This window comes from Odocoileus virginianus, chromosome 33 (assembly GCF_023699985.2).
Source record: "Odocoileus virginianus isolate 20LAN1187 ecotype Illinois chromosome 33, Ovbor_1.2, whole genome shotgun sequence".
Lineage (NCBI taxonomy): Eukaryota > Metazoa > Chordata > Mammalia > Artiodactyla > Cervidae > Odocoileus > Odocoileus virginianus.
In genome coordinates this window covers 3,135,877-3,156,450 of record NC_069706.1, presented here as the reverse complement: position 1 = coordinate 3,156,450, position 20,574 = coordinate 3,135,877, and the positions used below count along the sequence as shown (strand labels likewise).

General features: G+C 48.1%; 1 protein-coding gene across 1 annotated transcript in view; it reads left to right on the top strand.

Annotated features, from left to right (window-relative positions):
• Window positions 1-19,692, top strand: part of ADCY9 (adenylate cyclase 9) — a 101,098-nt gene extending 81,406 nt beyond the window's left edge. The window contains exons 7-11 of the mRNA XM_070460801.1: window positions 599-807; window positions 1,977-2,136; window positions 3,044-3,195; window positions 10,079-10,120; window positions 15,455-19,692. Coding sequence (XP_070316902.1) covers window positions 599-807; window positions 1,977-2,136; window positions 3,044-3,195; window positions 10,079-10,120; window positions 15,455-16,646 — 1,755 coding nt within the window. The 3' untranslated portion in view covers window positions 16,647-19,692. The remainder of the gene's footprint in view (window positions 1-598; window positions 808-1,976; window positions 2,137-3,043; window positions 3,196-10,078; window positions 10,121-15,454) is intronic.
• Window positions 19,693-20,574: the final 882 nt, after the last annotated feature.

Genomic DNA, 20,574 nt, shown 5'->3' with positions numbered 1-20,574 from the left:
TCGGACTCTGGCTTTGTCATCATTTCTCCCCCTTGCTGTGATTCCCTAATACCCCATGCATGTCGCTTTGTCACACTGACCACACCACCATCTCAGACCCTCGTCTGCCCACCATTAGGCTGTGAGCCCCCCAGGGGCATTGTTTCCCACCTGTCTGTCCCCCTGCACCCCATGCAGGCCCAGGCCCAGAGCAGACTCTTGCCGTCACTGTTACTGCTGACCTGCTGCTGCTCTAGCCCCGCCTTCTGCTTCTGTCCTGAAGCCCTGAGTCTGGACCAGGCTTCTAGCACGTGACTTTCTGTCACCAGCGTATTTTGGGCTCAGTGTGTCCCACGCCTGTGAGAATTTACTGGTTTGTAGTCAGCTGCTCTGTGACCTTGGACAAATTTCTGCACTTCTCTGTGCCTCAGTTTCCTCACTGTTGGGCAGGGGGTAGTAGTAGGGAGACGGCTGTGTGAAGCATTTCTCGCCCTGCACCTGGTCCGCGGGAGGCAAGTGCTCTGTAGACATCCACTGCTTTCCGCCTGGGTCGCCTTCTTCCCGGTGGGTACGTCCAGCAGTGTCTGTTAACGTTCCCCCACCGCCACCTCCCAAACAGGTTATAAAGAACTCTCCCGTGAAGACTTTTGCCAGTGCCACCTTCAGCTCCCTCCTGGATGTGTTTCTGTCGACAACAGTGTTTCTGATTCTCTCCATCACCTGCTTCCTGAAGTATGGGGCCGCCTCCACGCCGCCCCCGCCGGCCGCCCTGGCAGTCTTTGGAGCGGCCCTGCTGCTGGAGATCCTGTCCCTCGTGGTCTCCGTCAGGTAAAGGCCCACCTGCGAGCGGCTCCCCAGCTATTAGCCTTCAGCTCCCTCTGCTGGCGTAACTGCCAGCCGGCTCCGTGAGTGCATTTCTGGACGGTCCTCTTCTCTCCCCTGCCCCAGCCTTGCTTCACAGGCTCCTCCCTGGTGAACCCCTCAGCACAGGGGGTCCCCCGCCTTACCTGCAGGTCAGTGTCCTCTGCGGCCTCGACACCACCAGTTAAGTCCTTTGAGCGCCCAAACCAGACAGTTAGAAAGTGGGAAGATAAGGGGTAAGAAAGCGGGGCAGAGAGAGAGAGAAAAGGAGGTGTGCAGGGTGCGCCTGGGAGGGGCCTCTCCTGGGTGCAAGAGTGAAGCTCTAAAGCCCCAGAGGAAGCGCAGGCCAGGTCCATGGGCTCGGGTCAGGCAGTGGTTTCTTCAAGGTGCCACAGAAACATGAGCAACCAAAGAGAACATAGCCAAGTTGGACTTCATTAGAATCTAAAACTTTCGTGTTTCAAAGAACACCATCATCACCTTTCACCCCCCAAGTGAAAGAGAACATGCCGAACAGAATAGTATTTGCAATCGTGTCCATGACAAGGGTCTAGAATGTTAGTTCAATAATAAAAAGACACTCCATTTAAAAATGGACAGAGGGTCTGAAGAGACATCAGGGCCCCTCTAGGAGGCAGGGCCCTCAGGACCCGCCCAACCTACCTTCAGGTTCAGCCGCAGCCCCAGGAGCTCACAGTGATTCTACCAATGCCAGCGGTGCCCCAGGCCCACCCCTTCCTCCAGCCCTGCTGCTCTCAGGACAGCCCCACACTGGGGGTCAGAGAGAAATAGGGAGACTGGCCCTGACCTGGAGTTTCTGCTCCTCCCCAACATCCCAGGACAGGAAACTAGCTTTGGGTCTGGCTCTGAAGCTTCCAGTGCATGACCCCTCCCTGCCACACTCACATCCAGCCTCCTCTGAGGCCTCTTCAGCTCTTTGCCAAAGGGTTTCGCTGCCTTTGCCCACATCAAGGCCTGCTCTGGGGCCTGCCTCCCTCTGTGTCTCGGCTCCAAGCTCCTCACCAAGCATGCTCGGGACCCACTCCCAAACTAGCTGCGCCCTGTGCGGGCCTGCCCTTGGCCAGGGGGCACTGAAAAGACCCAAACCCTGATTTTCCTTTCTCCCCGCTCCCCAGGATGGTGTTTTTCCTGGAGGACGTGATGGCGTGCACCAAGCGCCTGCTGGAGTGGATAGCCGGCTGGCTCCCGCGCCATTTCATCGGGGCCATCCTGGTGTCCCTCCCTGCCCTGGCGGTGTATTCACACGTTACCTCCGAGTTTGAGACAAACATACACGTAAGTAGAGTCACAGTGATTTTGTGTCCAGGCTCCTCTAGGTTTACAGATCACTTTTTTTTTTTTTAAATAATCCTGCTGGCTTGAGACAGGAATTTAAACACAGAGGCCCGTACCCAATCAGTCTTCTGAACTTGTCTTTTTAAAAGACTTGCCTGGGACAGAGGAGCAGCCTCAGAGGTTGGACCAGGGCCTGCCTGTCCCCCGTGGGGCTGGGTCCTGTCCCATCCCCTAAGTGTCGCCAAATCCCAGTCAGTTATCTCCTCCTCACACATTTGATGAGGAAGCATCTGTCCCACATATCCAAATGTTACAGGGTAATATGCTGTTGTCTGTAATCTGTACTTCATTTTAAAAGAAAAGTAAAAATAATAACCTTAGTCTGCAGAACTGGCACCAACCATCCACTGGCACCTCGATCAGCTGCTGTTGATCATGGAGGGTGCTTCCAAGTTAAACCCATAAAGAGTGAATTCACGCTGCTGTGCAAGATTGTATTTCTGGTGCCGGCAAGTGTAGCACAAAGTGTTGGCAGGCTGGCTGCATTCGATATTTCCACACCCAGTTTCATTTCCGCTGACATGCAGCAGGGTGCCTGCAGGATGGGTTTTGGGGAGGGAACTGATGACAGGGTGGCTTCATGGGGGCAGCCTGCCTTTCTTTCCCTCCGAGGTGATGTGTGCGGTTCCCACACATCGGAGAGGAATCTTAGTGCCAGTGAGACCTCTAAGCGAGAAAACTGTGGGTGCTTAATTAATCCCATGGATTATGATCTGCCCCTGAACTGAGGGTGTTCTGTTCCACAGAAGGACAGGTAAACGAGTGTGTCATCTGCTCTCGAGGTACCCAGGCGGCAGGGAGGCAGGTGGGTGCACTGGGGTCCTCACGAGTCCTCCCCTCGTTTCAGTCCACCGTGTTCACGGGCTCCGCCGTGCTGACTGCCGTGGTGCAATACTGCAACTTCTGCCAGCTCAGCTCCTGGATGCGGTCCTCCCTGGCCACTGCCGTCGGGGCCGGGCCCCTGCTGCTTCTGCTCTACGTCTCCCTGTGCCCGGACAGGTATGTGAGCCCTGCTCGCCACGCAGGGGTCACCTGCCCTGATGCTGCTTTCATCCCCCTCATGCCTCCCCTCTTAATTGAGATATATAATTGACACAGAAGTATTAGTTTCCAGGTGCACTATGTAATGATTAGTATTTCTGTACTTTGTGAAATGATGACCACGATGTCTAGTTAAGTTACTCTCAGGAATTTCCTGGAAGTTCAGTGGTTAGGATTTGGTGCTCTCACTGCTGGGGCCCAGGTTCAATCCCTGGTGGGGGAACTAAGATCCCACAAGCCGTGATGTGAAGCCAAAAAAAGGAAAAAAGTTACCCTGTCAGCAACTTTCAAATATATAGTACAGTATTATTAACTGTAATTACCATGGTGTATGAGTTCAAGTAAACTCCGGGAGTTGGTGATGGACGGGGAGGCCTGGCATGCTGCAGTCCATGGGGTTGCAAAGAGTCAGACATGACTGAGCAACTGAACTGAACTGAACTGACCATGGTGTATGTTACTTCCCCAGGACTTATCTACTTTATAACTGGAACTTTGTACATTTTCAGAACCTTCACCCATTTTACCCACCTTCCACCCCTGCCTCTGGCAACCCAGTCTGTTCTCTGAAGAGTTCATGGTGTGTTTTTTGGTTTGTTTTTAGAGTCTACATGTAAATGAGATCATACGGTATTTGTCTTTCTCTGTCTGACTTACTTCATTTAATGCCTCCCAAGGTCTGTCCATGTTGTCACAAATGACAGGATTTCTTTCTTTTTTATGGCTGAATCATATTCTGTTGTATATATACCATGTCTTCTTTGTCCATTCATTCATTGATAGATACTTAGGTTCCTTCACATCTTGGCTATTGTAAGTTGTGCTATAATGGACATGTGGATACAGATGTCTTTTCAAGTTGCTGTTTGTGTTGCCCTCAGATGTTTCTGAAGTGAACTGCTAGGTCATATATTAGTTCTATTTCTAACTTTGGGGGGAGCCTTCACAGTGTTTTCCATGGCGGCTGCACCAGTTTACTTCTCACTAGCAGTGCACGGGGGCTTCCCTGGAAGCTCAGCTGGTAAAGAATCCGCCTGCAATGCAGGAGACCCCAGTTTGATCCCTGGTCAGGAAGATCCCCTGGAGAAGGGATGGGCTACTTGATTCAGTATTCTTAGGCTTCCCTGGTGGCTCAGCTGGTAAAGAATCCTCCTGCAATGCAGGAGACCTGGGTTCGATCCCTGGGTTGGGAAGATCCCTTGGAGGAGGACATGGTAACCCACTTCAGTACTCTTGCCTGGAGAATCCCCATGGATAAAGGAGCCTGACGAGTTACAGTCCGTGGGGTCCCCAAGAGTTGGACATTGCTGAGTGACTAAGCACAGTGCAGCAGTGCCCAAGAGTTTTCTTGTCTCCATGTCTTCAACATCACTTGTTACTTACATTCTTTTTTATATCTGTGCTAATAGGTGTGAGGTGGTATTTTACTTGATGTGCATTTCCCTGATAACTAGGGGGATATTGAGCAGCTTTTCATGTACTTATGAGCCATCTCTATGTCTGCTTTAGAAAAATGTCTATTTAGATCCTCTGCCTGTTTTTCAATTAAATTTCTGGGTTTTGCTATTGAACTGTGTCTGTCACTTGTGCTTTCTCTTCAGTACTAATGCCTTCCACTCCAACAGACATTTACTGTCTCAACAGGAAATAGCTTTCGGCCTCATCAAGTCAACAACTTGATGAAATGCCCAAAGAGTAATGTGCAAAGGAAAGAAAAAGGAAATAATTTTTAATAGCAAAATAAGTATTTACCTGTAGACCTCCTGGGGTGACCACCCCCAGCTGACGTCATGCAGTAGTCACATGCTAGAACTCACAGTTGTCCCATGGTATCCTCAGGGGATTGGTTCCCAGACCCCTTCCTCTAATACCAACATTCGGGGATGTTCAAGTTCCTCCTATAAATGGTGCCACATTTGCATATAACCTACAGAGCTCTTGAGGCTACTTATGATACCTCATACAGTGTAAGTGCTATGTTGTAAGTTGTAAGCATGCAGCAAATTTAAATTTTGCTTTTTTTGAACTTTCTGGAAATTTTCTTCATAATATTTTCGATCTGAAAGTGAAAGTTGCTCACTTGTGTCTGACTCTTTGTGACCCCATGGACTCTACAGTCCATGGAATTCTCCAGGCCAGAATACTGGTGTGGGTAGCCCCTCTCTTCTCCAGGGGATCTTCCCAACTCAGGGATCCAACCCAGGACTCTCCCGCATTGCATTCTGTACCTTCTGAGCCACAAGGGAAGCCCAAGAATACTGGGGTGGCTACCGGGCTTCCCTGATAGCTCAGTTGGTCAAGACTCTGCCTGCAATGCAGGAGACTCCGGTTTGATTCCTGGGTCGGGAAGATCCACTGGAGAAGGGATTTTTGATCTGAGGTTGGTTGAATCCAGAGATGCAGAACCTGTGGATGTAGAAGGCCGTTTGTATTTACAATGAAGAAGTTTGAATTTAAGAAAGCAGGACTAGAAGCCATTTCATACAAGATTATGAAGAAAACGAAGTGATGGAGGTGGACCTGACACACAAATGGAAAGAAGTAGCAGGCTCTTATAGCAGGGCCAGTGTGCTGAGACAGGTCGCAGCCTGGCGAAGTGGAGGAACTGAAGAATGAGGGCCTCGAGAGTGACCTGGCCCTATTCATAAATACAATGTCATAACAGTTCTCCGCGTTATGACGTGAAATGTTAGGGCAGTGAGGCATCACTAGAAATACATCTCTTATCTTGAAATCCTTCCACATATTGAAGAATACGTTCTACTCAAATGGCCTTCAAAGCTCTTTCACTGGTGATGTGGGGAAAAGAGACAGGAGCTCTGTGAAGACCCCTGGGGACAGGATCTGTTCTGTGCTATGAAAAATGTAAAAATTAAAATAAATTGGATGGTGCTGATAGGTACTGTGTTTAAAACAGCCTTTGTTAATGAATCCATCAAGACTCCTACTTTACATGTGTCCTACTAATTAAATTGTGTTTTGGTTATCCTAAATCACCAGTTGCACATTTGCAACTGGCTTTGTGGCTTTTAACCTTTTTAACTAAATATATAATTGGAAATACGATGCTACCTTGGACAGCAGAGTGCACATAGTAAGTAATTTATTCAGAAATTTGGAGGGAGTGTCTCAGATAATTAAGCTTCTGTTTCTAAATGTGGGACTTTTTGTGTAACTGCTTATAAAAATGTCTCATGTTAGCACACAGTGAAGAACCATTCATTTATAGTTACAGTGGGTTTAGGTTAGCAGGGTATTTCAGAGTTCCCTGGGACGTTTCTCCATTGTGCTCTGCAGGACACCTAACATTCCTGGCTCCCCAGATTACTATTGCCAACCAGAAGGGACTCCAGTATTCCCAAAATGCTCCCCTGTGCTATGCTGCGCCTAGTTGCTCAGTCATGTCTGACTCTCTCTTACCCCATGGACTGCAGGGGGTCCCCCTCGGACTGTCTGCCAAGCTCCTCTGCCCATGGGGATTCTCCAGGCAAGAATACTGGAGTGGGTAGCCTTTCCCTTCTCCAAAATGCTCCCCTAGGAGTGGCATTACCACTGAGAATCATTGCTTTCGTAAATTCAAAAGTAGAAAATGGTCTAATTTGTTTCAATATCCAGATGAAATCACCATAATGCATTTGGGGTATTACCAAAGCAGTGGTCAGTAATGGACAGAGTGAGTGTCCTTCCTCAATTTACTTAATAAAATAATAGTGACATGAAAGATGTTCAAGTTCTTTGCAAATTAAGATCAAAAAGGGAATTCAAAGTATTCAGCATTCACTTTATTCAGGAAATTTACTGCTATTCAGCATTTGAAAGGAAACTTTAATGAACAGTTAAATTACTTTAAGCAAAACAAAGTGTCCTTTTTCCTTACTGAAGGTGTGTGCAGCCTTCTGGTCTTTATAAAGCTCTTTCCCAACAGTATGAAGTTCAGTAATCCATTTTTTAACCTTTTAAATCCATCACAATTACCCCATCAGCCATTTAGTCACAGGGATGAACCTTTTCCACTTGATTCTGGAGAGCATTAGCTATGGGGAACCCAGAAATCAAGCAGGAGATCTCGAAGTGGGGCTGGTGGTTGAATCTCTGCTTGACCCGGTTCATCCCCATACTCACAGGATCCTCTCAGCCCACCTGCCCCGTCACTGCTGAGCCCAACCAGGATAGGGGGCATGTTCAGTTCAGTTCAGTTGCTCAGTTGTGTCCTACTCTTTGCGACCCCATAGTCCGCAGCACGCCAGGCCTCCCTGTCCCTCACCAACTCCCGGAGTCCACCCAAACGCATGTCCATTGAGTTGTTCATGCCATCCAACCATCTCATCCTCTGTCATCCCCTTCTCCTCCTGCCCTCAATCTTTCCCAGCATCAGGGTCTTTTCCAATGAGTCAGCTCTTCGCATCAGGTGGCCAAAGTTATTAAGAGTTTCAGCTTCAACATCAGTCCTTCCAATGAACACCCAGGACTGATCTCCTTTAGGATGGACTGGTTGGATCTCCTTGCAGTCCGAGGGACTCTCAAGAGTCTTCTATAACACCACAGTTCAAAAGCATTAATTCTTCGGCGCTCAGTTTTCTTTATAGTCCAACTCTCACATCCATACATGACTACTGGAAAAACCATAGCCTTGACTAGATGGACCTTTGTTGACAAAGTAATGTCTCTGCTTTTTAATATGCTTTGTAGGTTGGTCATAACTTTCCTTCCAAGGAGTAAGCGTCTTTTAATTTTATGGCTGCAGTCACCATCTGCAGTGATTTTGGAGCCCAAAAAAATAAAGTCAGCCACTGTTTCCACTGTTTCCCCATCTATTTGCCATGAAGTGATGGGACTGGATGCCATGATATTAGTTTTCTGAATGTTGAGCTTTAAGCCAACTTTTTCACTCTCTTCTTTCACTTTCATCAAGAGGCTCTAGTTCTTCTTCACTTTCTGCCATAAGGGTGGTATCATCTGTATATCTGAGGTTATTGATATTTCTCCCAGCTATCTTGATTCCAGCTTTTGCTTCATCCAGCCTAGCGTTTTTCATGTACTCTGCATATGAGTTAAATAAGCAAGGTGACAATATACAGCCTTGATGTACTCCTTTTCCTATTTGGAACCAGTCTGTTTTTCCATGTCCAGTTCTAACTGTTGCTTCCTGACCTGCATACAGATTTCTCAAGAGGCAGGTCAGGTGGTCTGGTATTCCCATCTCTTTCAGATTTTTCCACAGTTTATTGTGATCCACGCAGTCAAAGGCTTTGGCATAGTCAATAAAGCAGAAATAAATGTTTTTCTGGAACTCTTTTTTTTTTTTTTTTTTTTGATGATCCAGCAGATGTTGGCAGTTTGAGCTCTGGTTCCTCTGCCTTTTCTAAAACCAGCTTGCACATCTGGAAGTTCACAGTTCACATATTGCTGAAGCCTGGTTTGGAGAATTTTGAGCACTACTTTACTACTGTGTGAGATGAGTGCAATTGTGCGGTAGTTTGAGCATTCTTTGGCATTGCCTTTCTTTGGGATTGGAATGAAAATTGACCTTTTCCAGTCCTGTGGCCACTGCTGAGTTTTCCAAATTTGCTGGCATATTGACTGCAGCACTTTCACAGCATCATCTTTTAGAATTTGAAATCGCTCAGCTGGAGTTTTATCACCTCCACTAGCTTTGTTCATAGGGGGAACAAAACATGAACTCAATTCCTGTGAAGCAGGGAGGACTCTTCTAGCTTTGAGGAGACAGGGGGGACTCTTCCAGCTTTGCAGGGGGACACACACGTGGGTTATAGCAGTGTCACAGTCTCGTCTGGACTGGATGAGAAGAGGACATAAAGTCTTAGAATTCGCATTTTGTGTGTAGCTCTCTCTTTCCTTCTCTGTGAAGGCAGCTTCTGTAATCACGTAAGTCACTCTGAGCCCTCACTGGCCTGTGCTGCCCAGGAGAGCTGGTCCCAGGTGCTCCAAGAGGTCTTCTTTGCAGGAAGCAAGGCTGGGGGCCTGGAGGATGAAGTGTCAGGGCCCTTGCCCCAGAGAGAGGGGAGGTTCAGGTGATCTGTGGGCCTGACTGGATGCTGGGTGCAAAGTGACCCCAAAGGAAGCCATGGAGAGGATGGGCTGTGTGTCTCGGGCATCTTCCCCAGCAGCACCGGGAGAGAGGTTGTTAGGCACTGTGGTTTCAGTGCCCTGAAATTGGGATTTGATTGCTTTGGGCACTCCCAACAGCCAAGTTCAGCCTCCAGAGTGAACAATTCAGCAGCGCCTCCAGAGGGGCCTTTTGAAATTGGTCCTCTGTCAGTGGACTTCGATGTCTGAAAATGACCTAAGTTTCCAGCCTGTAGACACTGTGGATGTGTTCTTAGCAACAAAATGAAGGCTTTAGAGACCTTTCCTGATTTTGCTCTTTGTTGACTGTGCGTACCTTCCATGGCTCATATTAAAAGTTGTTTCATTGTTAATATTTATTTATTTATTTGACATGCTGGGTCTTAGTGCAGCATGTGGGATCTTTCTTTAATTTTTGTCACAGCACGTGGGATCTTTAGTTGTGGCATGCAGGATCTGGTTCCCCAACCAGGGATTGAACCCAAGCCCCCTGCACTGGGAGCAAGGAGTCTTAACCACTGGATCACCAGGAAAGGCCTGCTAGAAAGGCTTTTACATCATTGTCTTTACCATTCTGTTATTTTTCATTAGTGCACAGCATCAAATTATAATTAAAATTTACTGTCCTTAACTGTCTACCTTGAATTCCACCTTGAAAATAGAAAAGTTGTTTTTATTTAAACTCTTCTCAGATTGCTTTGTATAGTGCCTTCCTAGCTTTTTATAATCATAGTTTTCTGCATTTTAATTTCAGTTCCACTGTAATTTCACACCTTGATGCAGTACAGAATTTCAGGTAAGCTTTTAACATTGTGCCTATATCTGAATAAGTGAGAGTAACTATATTATTGCTGGTTATTTCTAAGCTTCCTGAAAACAGTTGTGTCTTGAATAAAAAGAACAACATACTCACTCTTAAAAGAGTAAGCGGAAAATATCTGTTTATTAAAGTAGCAGATCGTATTTAGAATATCTCATTGGGAAAGTGAATGACTGCTAAGACACAGGCAGGTTTCTCCTGCTGTCTTGCCAGTGGCGTTCCTGTGAAAACTTTCCTAACCCTCACTGTGGAGCAGCAGTTACCGCAGGACACAGCCTGCTGTCGGAGGCACAGAACGCTTCGAGGTGAAGCGCTGATGCTCACAGCTCAGAGCTGCGGTGGCCGATGCGGCGATGCTGAGAGTGGAAGCTGGGGAGGACTCCCTCCTTTCAGGGCGGTGCTGCCTTTCTAGCATTCACTGCAGAGCAGACGCAGAGCTCTGTTTTTACTTTCTGCCTTTTCCCCTAAAGGCCAAAATCCCCTTCACATTCCTTTCATTAGCAAAAACAGGTACTAGTATAGATCTTTCATCCAAGCAAAGCAGTGAAAAGCCAACTTTCAAAAAGCAAAGGATTCTGGTATCAGATTTGGTTTAATTTTATATACAACCTTTTATATACGACTGTTACAAAGAAAATCTCACAAATCACACAGTACTTTATTCCCTAAAATATTTTTAAATAACTCACTAGAAATTTGGAGAAGAAAAAAAAAAGGTTGGGTCCTTTCCTTACTATAAACATCAAAATTTAATTCTAAATAAATTGAACTCAAAATTTTTTTAATTATCTGAAAGTATATAAATATCTAGAAAAACAAAATTAATCAGTTCTCAAGTCTTTAAGACAGAGATAACTTTCCAGCCTTACAAATACTAAATAAAACCACATTCACAAAAAAATAAGTCTGACCGAGTGGGTGGTGCCAGCACACTGAGATAAATATCTGTGGGACTGTTACATAAAGAGCTAATTAAGACCTGCATAGATGAGAGACAGAGAAATCACAAAACAGGAAACGTCGTAGGAGATAAATACACTACTCCCTAAGTCCTTGCACAGTTAAACTACAAAATTCCCTCTGAGCTTCTACATTTTTCCTTCAAAATGTTACCATATGGATATCCAGTGCAGGCCAGGGAATGGCAAATTTACGAATTGATGGTGGTGTTTAATATAGGTTTGTTGAATCTGCACAATAACCTCATACATTAGGAGACTTTGTCCCTAGTTTCCAGATAAGGAAGCTGAAGGTCAGAGAAGTTAAGGAACCTGCCTGTGGACACACAGCTAGTAACTGGCAGTGTTTTAACCCTTGCCTCCGTCACTGCCAGGCCATGCTTTTTCTGCCATGCTTCATTACTTTTCAGATGGTAAAGTAACTTGACAGTCTATAAAAAATAGTCCTAAAAATGTTCATCACCTTTAGCCTAATAATTCTATTTTTTAAGCTTATCTGCTGAGGAAATAATTCAGCCAGCGTTTGGTAAAGGCCACATGCCCCCAAATATTGATCATAGTGTTTTATAATATTGAATGTTCATCAGCAACTTCAGTTGTCAGTAAAAGAGAAATTAGTTATGAAACAGGTACCCAAATATTGCAGCCATTAAAATATGGAAGTTATGGAAAGCATTCATGATTTTTCATCTTTCATTTTTATGTGAAATTGCATATGTCTTATAGCTACAGGTAGGTATTTCATTATATATTTTAAAAAGTAAGATATGTAATACTTATGATCTAATGGCAAGTGGTGATTTTTTTCTATTTCTATAATTAAATTAAATATCTGTGTACGTTTAGATGTTGGGAAGGAGAATTAAAGTGACAATAGAAGTAGAATACATTTGCACAGAAAAGTCCCTAGATGAGAAGAACAGCTCAGTGAATTTTCACAAGTGAACACACCCATTTAACTGCCACCCAGACCAAGAAGTGAAACAGTACTGCAGCGCAGAAGCTCCCCATCACACCTCCTCCTGGGTCCCTGCACCCATCCTAAGCGTAGATTTTAAATGGCATTGAAATACACCAGAATGTTGACACATCCCATGTTGAGCTGGCTAGGATGACCAGTGGTCTGTGTTTTCTGTTTCTCTCTATTTTGTAATCCCTCTCTTCTGTGGTAATGAACTCTATCTTACTGTAACCTCCATTTGTCCACCTGTTGAGTTGTCTCTTGCATTTTTTCATATAAAATCCCTCCTTTAGGGACTGACCTTCACTATTTGCATTTAGGAGTAGAGCTATTGCCTTCATTATCCCTTCTGCAGTAGAATAAGAAACACAGGTGTAGAGTGGAGGTAATTCTCTCACCCGCTGGTGGCAGATCTCTTTGGCTGCAGGGCAGCCCAGGGCTCGACATGACAGTCTGTGCACTAGGACCCTTCCTTTTCTCTCTCTCTCTCTTTTTAATTGAAGGATACTTGCTTTACAGTGTTCTGTTGTTTTCTGTCAAACCTCAGTATGAATCAGCCATAGGTATACACATATCCCCTCCCTTTTGAACCTCCCTCCTTTTTAAGCAAAGGCCAGAGCAGGCAGTGCCGGTGTTCCCTCTCCCTCTCCCACCCGCCACTTCTCACATTCCCCTGCTCCATCCAGAGCAGACTGGCCGTGCCCGTCCCAGGCTTGGGCCACGCTGCCGGCTTTGGCCGCAGCGCAGTCGGCTCCTCTGCCCTGCCAACTTCTCCCTCTGGATTCTACACTGCCTGGTTCCAAGATGACCTGAAGCCTCAGTGACATCTCCCCATACAGAGGCTTCCTCAGTGTTGCCTCTTCGGAGAAACAAAGGAAAGGCCAGCTCCTCAGCCAAGGAGAGGAGCTCACGCAGGGAAGACTCCTCCCTCCAGACTCTCCCCTCCTCTGGGCCAGCCAGAGGTCTTAAGGGGCTGCACATGGATCTGTTTCAGTACCTCAAAGAGTTATATTTAGTGCTTGTGATTCATAGTATGTTTTGCCATTTAATTAAGTGACAGTTGGCAAAATAAATGAGTGGAGTGTGGTGAATCTTGCCACAGAGGCCTTTTTTGGTTCCTGGTTCTTAGGCGTGAAGTCAGGGTCCCCAAGACCACCCACGCGCAGAGATCATTCTCTTGGGGGACTCGGAACTCATCACATGGTTGTACCCATGACCATGGTTTAATACAGCAAACAGGACAGAAAGCACAAACGTCAGGGGCAAGGGTGCGTGAGACGAAGCCTGGAGGAGACCAGACACCTGTGTTCAGGAGTCTGCGCCCAGTGGGGTCGTGCAGGATGTGCTGAAACCCCCAGCTGTGAGCTGTGACAGCCGGTGTGCAGCGCCCGCCGGGGAAGCGCATCACATGGGCACCCTCTGCCTGGCAGGTTCCAAAGTCCCAGGTTTCTGGAGGAAGGGCAAGTGCCCAGCACACACTCTTGTTTGTACAAGCAGTCCAGGCACAGTGAGCCCCTCTCCTCAGGGACTGGCGGGAATGCCCCAAAGCCAAGCTCCTGATGCCAACCTAGGGTGCCCTGCCCGTGGGCCTCTCTACGACACAGCCTCAGGCCCTTTCTGCCCAGGCCCTTGGGCCGGTAGAGACTTAGCCATACTCCAGCCCATCTTCAGTTTACACATGAGCAAACAGACCTGAAAGGTGGTGTGACCTGCCCAAGGGTCCCAGAGCTCTTTGCGGGGGCGCCAGTCGGGCCATTACTCCAAGGCTGGGGCCTTTGGGACTATGTTTCATGGAAGGCGTTATGGCCAGATTGGTCAGTTTCGTTATTTTTAATATCCTTAAGTTACTGCTAACAGTGAAACTCATTTAAAGCACTCTGATTACAGAATTGAGCTTTCTGTGCCATGGCACTCTCTACACTCAGGATCCATCTGTTTTGTATATAATTATATTCCTATAAGTGACCCAGCAGCCCTCTCTGTGCATTTTAGAGTACAGCAGGGAACAGTTTACATAAGCAGAGCAATCACAGCCATGTAAGCTAATAGAAGAAGGATGAGAAGGAAATTCAACAAGCATTAACAGTGATCGCCTCTGGATAGTACAATGACAGTGAATCTTTTCTTTCTTTCTACTTTTGCCCTAACCTTTCTATGCTGAGTATGTAGTATTTTTAAGTGGAAAAAAAAAAATTCTACTTAAAGAATAAACTTTAGAAGAGGCAGTAGCCCATGCTCATCTTCAGTCCTCGGGTGCCAGCTGTGGCCCTACAGCACCTTCACCACACTGCGTGGAGCCGCAAAACAGACCGAGCGGACTCGGTCATCAGAAGGAAGAGAAATGGGTTCCACCTTTAGAAGGGTAGTTTGGACATTTCTACTGGAATTCTAAGTGCGATATTTTACATGACTCAGCAGGTCCATGCTCAGGAATTTATCCCATAGACAGGCTCCTTCATATGCACAAAGATGCACTTGGGAGTACCAGCTGCAACCTTGTTCCTAGAAGCCCAAAGATGGGCGAAGTCAAGCACCCTCACCCAGCGTCTGGTTGTGACTGCACAGCCAAGGGTTAGAATAGTGCGAAAGGGCACCACATAGGAAAGACGCTCATTTTCCATTGGTTATAATGTTTGAGTTTCTTATAGCATGTTACTCTTAAAAGTATACATTATATATATATATATATTTAAATGTTAAAGTTGTCCTAAATGACTTTGGTAAAACAGAGCTGACCCGGGTGGGGGAGTGGGAAGCAGGGAGCAGGCAGATTGTATCAAAGTATATGGATATGAAGTATCTTGGGTATGGCAGTGTGGTATGGTTCCCAGGGAGATGGCCTTGCTCTTAGGAGACAGGTCCTGAGCAGTTCAGGACTGAAGTGGCCTGGTGTCTGCAGCTTGCTTTCAGAATATTCAGCAAAGTGTGCCTGTGTGAATGTGCATGCACGTGTGTACCCCATGTGTGGAGTGTGTATTGACAAAGGGGGCGGGGAAGCAAAGTAGCACAATGTTGACAACAGTTTCATGCAGGAGAATGGTGTACAAATGTGTGTTTTGCTAGTGTCTTAACCTTTTTTTGTAAGGTGGAGACTTTTCAAACTAGAAAGTTGGGAAAACAAAAAAGATTTTAAAAATCAAGGAGCTCAAGACTTCTGAAAAACAACACTTAATATAGAAATCTTACAAGAGTGACTCTACCTCGCCACATCTTTCTAAACAGAAACAGGTCACTTGGCAGCTGCAGGTGACAGCAGGTTTGAGCTGCACAGAACTCTGTGCAGGATGCTGGTTAGGCAGGGCTGGCTCGGACCTGGAAGTGCTGGGCAGTAACCTTTCCTTAAAGATACATTTCAGGAGGCACGCCCTCTCTCCTCTCTTTCCCCTCCAGCTCCACGAGAAAGCTGTGCAACACCTCGCTGCCTCACGACAGCAGGAGTCCAGCCAGCCTGATCGGCCAGGAGGTAATTCTCGTCTTCTTCCTCCTGCTCCTGTTGGTCTGGTTCCTGAACCGAGAGTTCGAAGTCAGCTACCGCCTGCACTACCACGGGGACGTGGAGGCGGACCTGCACCGCACCAAGATCCAGAGCATGAGGGACCAGGCCGACTGGCTGCTGAGGAACATCATCCCCTACCACGTGGCCGAGCAGCTGAAGGTGTCCCAGACCTACTCCAAGAACCACGACAGCGGAGGCGTCATCTTCGCCAGCATCGTGAACTTCAGCGAGTTCTACGAGGAGAACTACGAGGGCGGCAAGGAGTGCTACCGGGTCCTCAACGAGCTGATCGGGGACTTCGACGAGCTCCTGAGCAAGCCGGACTACAGCAGCATCGAGAAGATCAAGACCATCGGGGCCACGTACATGGCCGCGTCCGGGCTGAACGCCACGCAGTGCCGCGACGGCAGCCACCCGCAGGAGCACCTGCAGATCCTCTTCGAGTTTGCCAAGGAGATGATGCGTGTGGTGGACGACTTCAACAACAACATGCTGTGGTTCAACTTCAAGCTCAGGGTGGGCTTCAACCATGGGCCCCTGACGGCGGGCGTCATCGGCACCACCAAGCTGCTCTATGACATCTGGGGGGACACGGTCAACATCGCCAGCAGGATGGACACCACGGGCGTGGAGTGCCGCATCCAGGTCAGCGAGGAGAGCTACCGCGTCCTGAGCAAGATGGGCTATGAGTTCGACTACCGAGGGACGGTGAACGTCAAGGGCAAAGGCCAGATGAAGACCTACCTGTACCCCAAGTGCACGGACAGTGGGTTGGTGCCACAGCACCAGCTGTCCATCTCTCCTGACATCCGCGTCCAGGTGGATGGCAGTATCGGACGCTCCCCCACAGACGAGATAGCCAACCTGGTGCCTTCCATTCAGAACCCGGACCAGGTGTCCCTGGGTTCTGAGAACAACGCCCAGACCAGGGACGCTCACCCGTCTGCTAAGAGACCCTGGAAGGAGCCCATCAGAGCCGAAGAAAGGTGTCGGTTCGGCAAAGCCATAGAGAAAAGCGACTGTGAAGAAGCCGGGATGGAGGAAGCCAACGAACTCACCAAGCTCAACGTCTCAAAGAGGGCGTGACGTGGCCCAGCCCGCCCGCGGTGCTCTGTCCGTCCAGGCGCCACCGTTCCCGTCCCCAGACGTGGTGTCGTGTGGTTACTGCAGCCCTAACTTCTGTGTGGATCACAGTCGTTCAGGGTTCACTTTCATCTGCCTCCTTCCCCTTCCCCCACTCGGTGTGACCGTCAGAAGCGTGGAGAACAAGTGCCTTCAGGGGCTGGCGCGCCCTGGAGTCCAGGGAAGCGCAGCCAGGGTGTGGCGCTGGGTGGTGGTAGACGTTAAAACAGAAGCTGTGGTTAAAATCAGATTTTTATTGCTTTTTCTCACGAGACACTTTTTTTTTTTTGGCTAATATAATGTTTTTGAGGTTTTTTTTTCCTGTATACATACTAGTGTTTTTCCAGTGACCTGACCTTTCTATGTAAACACATACACGCACACACACTTGTATTCATGAATATGAGATCAAGTGCCAGTGACTCACTGGGCGGGGTGCTGGGGGCGCAGGCTGAGGACTTCGAGGAGCCGGCAACCCCCTACCCGCAACTTCTAGGGCGTTCGGGCCCTCGGGGGCTGTGGCTGCACCCACTGGCCCCCCACACCCAAGCGGCTTTAGGGCTTCCTCCTCATGCAGGCCAAGATTCCAAATGCCAATCGGTCTCACAGCTTGTGAACCCAGGCCTCAGGTATCTAAAAGCCCTTTTCCATTCTTCCCCCGCCCTGAGGGGTCTTCCAGCCGGGGTGGAGGGGCTCATCTTTGAAGCTGACTCGTCCCAGAGGGAAACGCAAAATAAACATCCGAGGGTTGCATTTATTTATTTATTTATTTATCAGGAACCGTGTGTGTCTCGGGGAGGGTTGCTGGGCTGTTCTCTCTAGTGAAGGGAACTAGGCTTGGAGCGGAGGGTAGGTCACAGCGGAAAGATGAAGATGGGGCCATTAGAGCTCCAGCCACCCAGGGCCGTCTCCCCTGAGGAGCAGGACCCCAGTGGGCATGGCCCATGCTCTGGGTTGGGGCACCCTCGGCCACCACTTTGAACGCAAAAGCTCTGCTCCTACCCCTCGCCCATGGGGTCTGCCCATGGCAGGAGCTGGGTCAGAACAGCTCAGTGTGAAGCAGGTCTGGGCCGAGCACCAGGGCTGGCAGGTAACGCTTGGCCTCCACTTTTGGGAAGTTTCTCCGTTCTTTCCATTCTCAGCCTGCGCAGCGCTTGTCTGTGGCGGGATCGGGCCTGGTGAGTGGACCCCAGTCCTCTTTAGGTGGAGCTCTTACACTGTCAGTAGGGGCAGAATCGTCTGGATGTAAATGCGGTGTTGGAACCTGGGGGAGTACAGAAAACCCAAGTGAGCACAGAACTCACTTCTGTGCCCTTTGTTACGAATCCCGTTATCCCCCTTGTAATTGTTTTGCCACATTGAGTCTGAAGTTTATGTAGACTTGAACTCAGGCCAGAGTTGTCCTGTCACAGTCACATGACCCCTCCCTCTTACGGTGGCTGCAGCCCATGCGGTAGGGGAGGGCTAGCTCCTCCTCTGTGTGAGGCCTTCACCAACGTGCCCTGTGCGTTTTCTTGTCCCCAGCAAATCTCTGTGTAGCTTTTGCATCTGCACCAAGTCCCTTTATCACTCCTCCTTGCCAAACTCACACAGAATCTGCCCTCCCCGGCACCATGAAGTATTGACTTGGATCAGCCAGCTCCCTAGTGACGTGCCTGGGAAGGCCCCCAGCAGCGCAGTCATAAGCCAGAATCTCCACGTCCAGGGGGATTTGCCTTCAGGTTTTGCTGTCAGACTGTTGGTCTTCCAACACCGGAGAAAGGATGACTGTGACAATACCTCTTGCTTCTAAAGAATGTATTCTTATAAAATACCGCAGAATTTTTATTTTTTCTTAGAAACACTACCTGATGCTCTGCCTGTCCGTCAGGGTTCTGGGCACGTCAGGGGTTCCTTCCATCAGTATTAAGGTGGGTGTCATGTATGGCCCTCATCCTCTGTCCCCCCATCCATGGGCCCCAGGCTCTGCAGCTACCGTGGTGGCCAGGGGCTGCTGGGCGGTTGCTGAGTTCTCTGCTTTTCTGCTCCACAAAGCTCATCTCTGCACATGCTTCCTCCCTTGAAAACTCTTTTTTTCCTTCCCCTCCTGCAAAGGTTGTTTGTGATTCCTAGGAAGCCAAGGGGCAGCAGATAACAGGGATAGTGTGGTGACCCCCGCCGGCCCAGTTCAGCATTGTGCAAATGGGAACCTTCAAAGGACAGTTTAAATTGTCTTTAAAAAACACCCCGAGCCTTCCTAAGCAACCAGTACAGGTATTCCCTCTGGGTGTTCCACTCGTGACTTGGGTCCCTCCCAGCCGCTGCTCAGAAGCGTACCTCAGCGCAGAACCACGGAGTGTCCGCAGGGGCTGCACTGGGCCTCCGACACAGCCGGTTGCTGAAGACAGACTTCTGAGCAGCAGTCTCAGGCACTACCGATTCAGTGGAGGCATCCTTCAGAGCGGTATACCTCCTGTGAACTTAGGGCAGGAAGCAATACTTCAGAATTGAATGTGTGTAAATATAGTTGCTTTGAGTTGCAATCGCTGTTTTCTTCTTGGCCTCAGGTCTGATCAAATTCTCCATGTACAAATCCATATAAACAAGCACACAGAATTGTATCCAAGGCAGACAAACGCAGAGCATCAGTTATGAAACCTTCACAGAGCCTGGAGGCTCCCCACAGCTCCGTGACCCTGACCGTGCTGTGGAGACGCCCGCACATTTGCACTTGACACTGAGAGCCAAAGGGCCGCGTGCTTCCCGTTATGTGGGCTGTCGTGATTTGTAGTTTCCAAAGGTCTGTCCGCGTTTGCATTTCTAGGTTTTCGAGGTAAGCACTTTTTGGTGGTTGTTTCGGAAAATCACGTCATGCCTAGAATCTGAAATTAAATTCGTGAGAACCAACTGTTTGAGTTCTCCATCTTTCCTTTGCTCTACCTTTTTGAATTGTTAATCCTGATAATTTCAAAATGCACCCCACTCCCCACCACCCCAAAGAAATGAACATTAAAATACTCTAAAATCTCAACATTTGCTGCCTGGTATTTCCTCACTGACAAGATTGGTACCACTTCTGAGATTACAGCAGTCCTCCTTGCCGGCCAACTGTGGCTGAAATAAGGTTTGCGGGTCTTTTACATTGTGACTTTGAAAACAAGGCAACTCAAAACCCTATTGTGTGTGTGTGTGTTAAATGACTGTATTTGCTATAGTTAACTTTTTTTGAGAAGTATTTATTTATGCATGGGACTTTTTAACAAAAGCAGGTTACAGCACAAATTTTGTTTGAGACCATATCCTGATTTTATTAGGCCTCCTAAAGAGTTTCTCCCACAATATCTCAAGCAATTGACTGAGAAAATGAAGTCAGTTTTTTAAAAGGATGTGCCCACATAGCCTCTCCCTTACAGAGTTCTGGGAGGCCTGTGTCACGGGGAAGGTCACAGACCCAGTTCAGAATCTGTTTAAATTCAGAGTGTCTTTGACAGAAAATGCACATGCCATTTCACACATCACAGGGGCTCACAGCACCTCCATACCTGGAGCCAGATGCTGGCTCTGTTGGGGGTTAGCACCTTCCCCCATGGTTTTTCCTGGCGGTATTTAGGTACAACTGCAAAGCAAGGATGCTCTTGTCGACTCAGGGAAGGGGGATGCGGACGTGGCCCAGGACTTGTTCATCAGCTTGGAGGCACCCAGCGTCTAGGTGATCCTGGAACCCGTGAGGACAGCACTTGTTGACAAGGGTGCTCTTTCCTCTGAGTCTGTACTGCAGGCATCTTCAGGAACTTTCCAGGAGGTGAGGAAACAGCAGTCTTTGTTGCATTTCTCTCTCAGGAAGGACACCCCAGGGACTTTAGGAGCTTTCTCTAACAGTCTCTCAAAAGGCAACCTCTAATTCTCTGCAGCA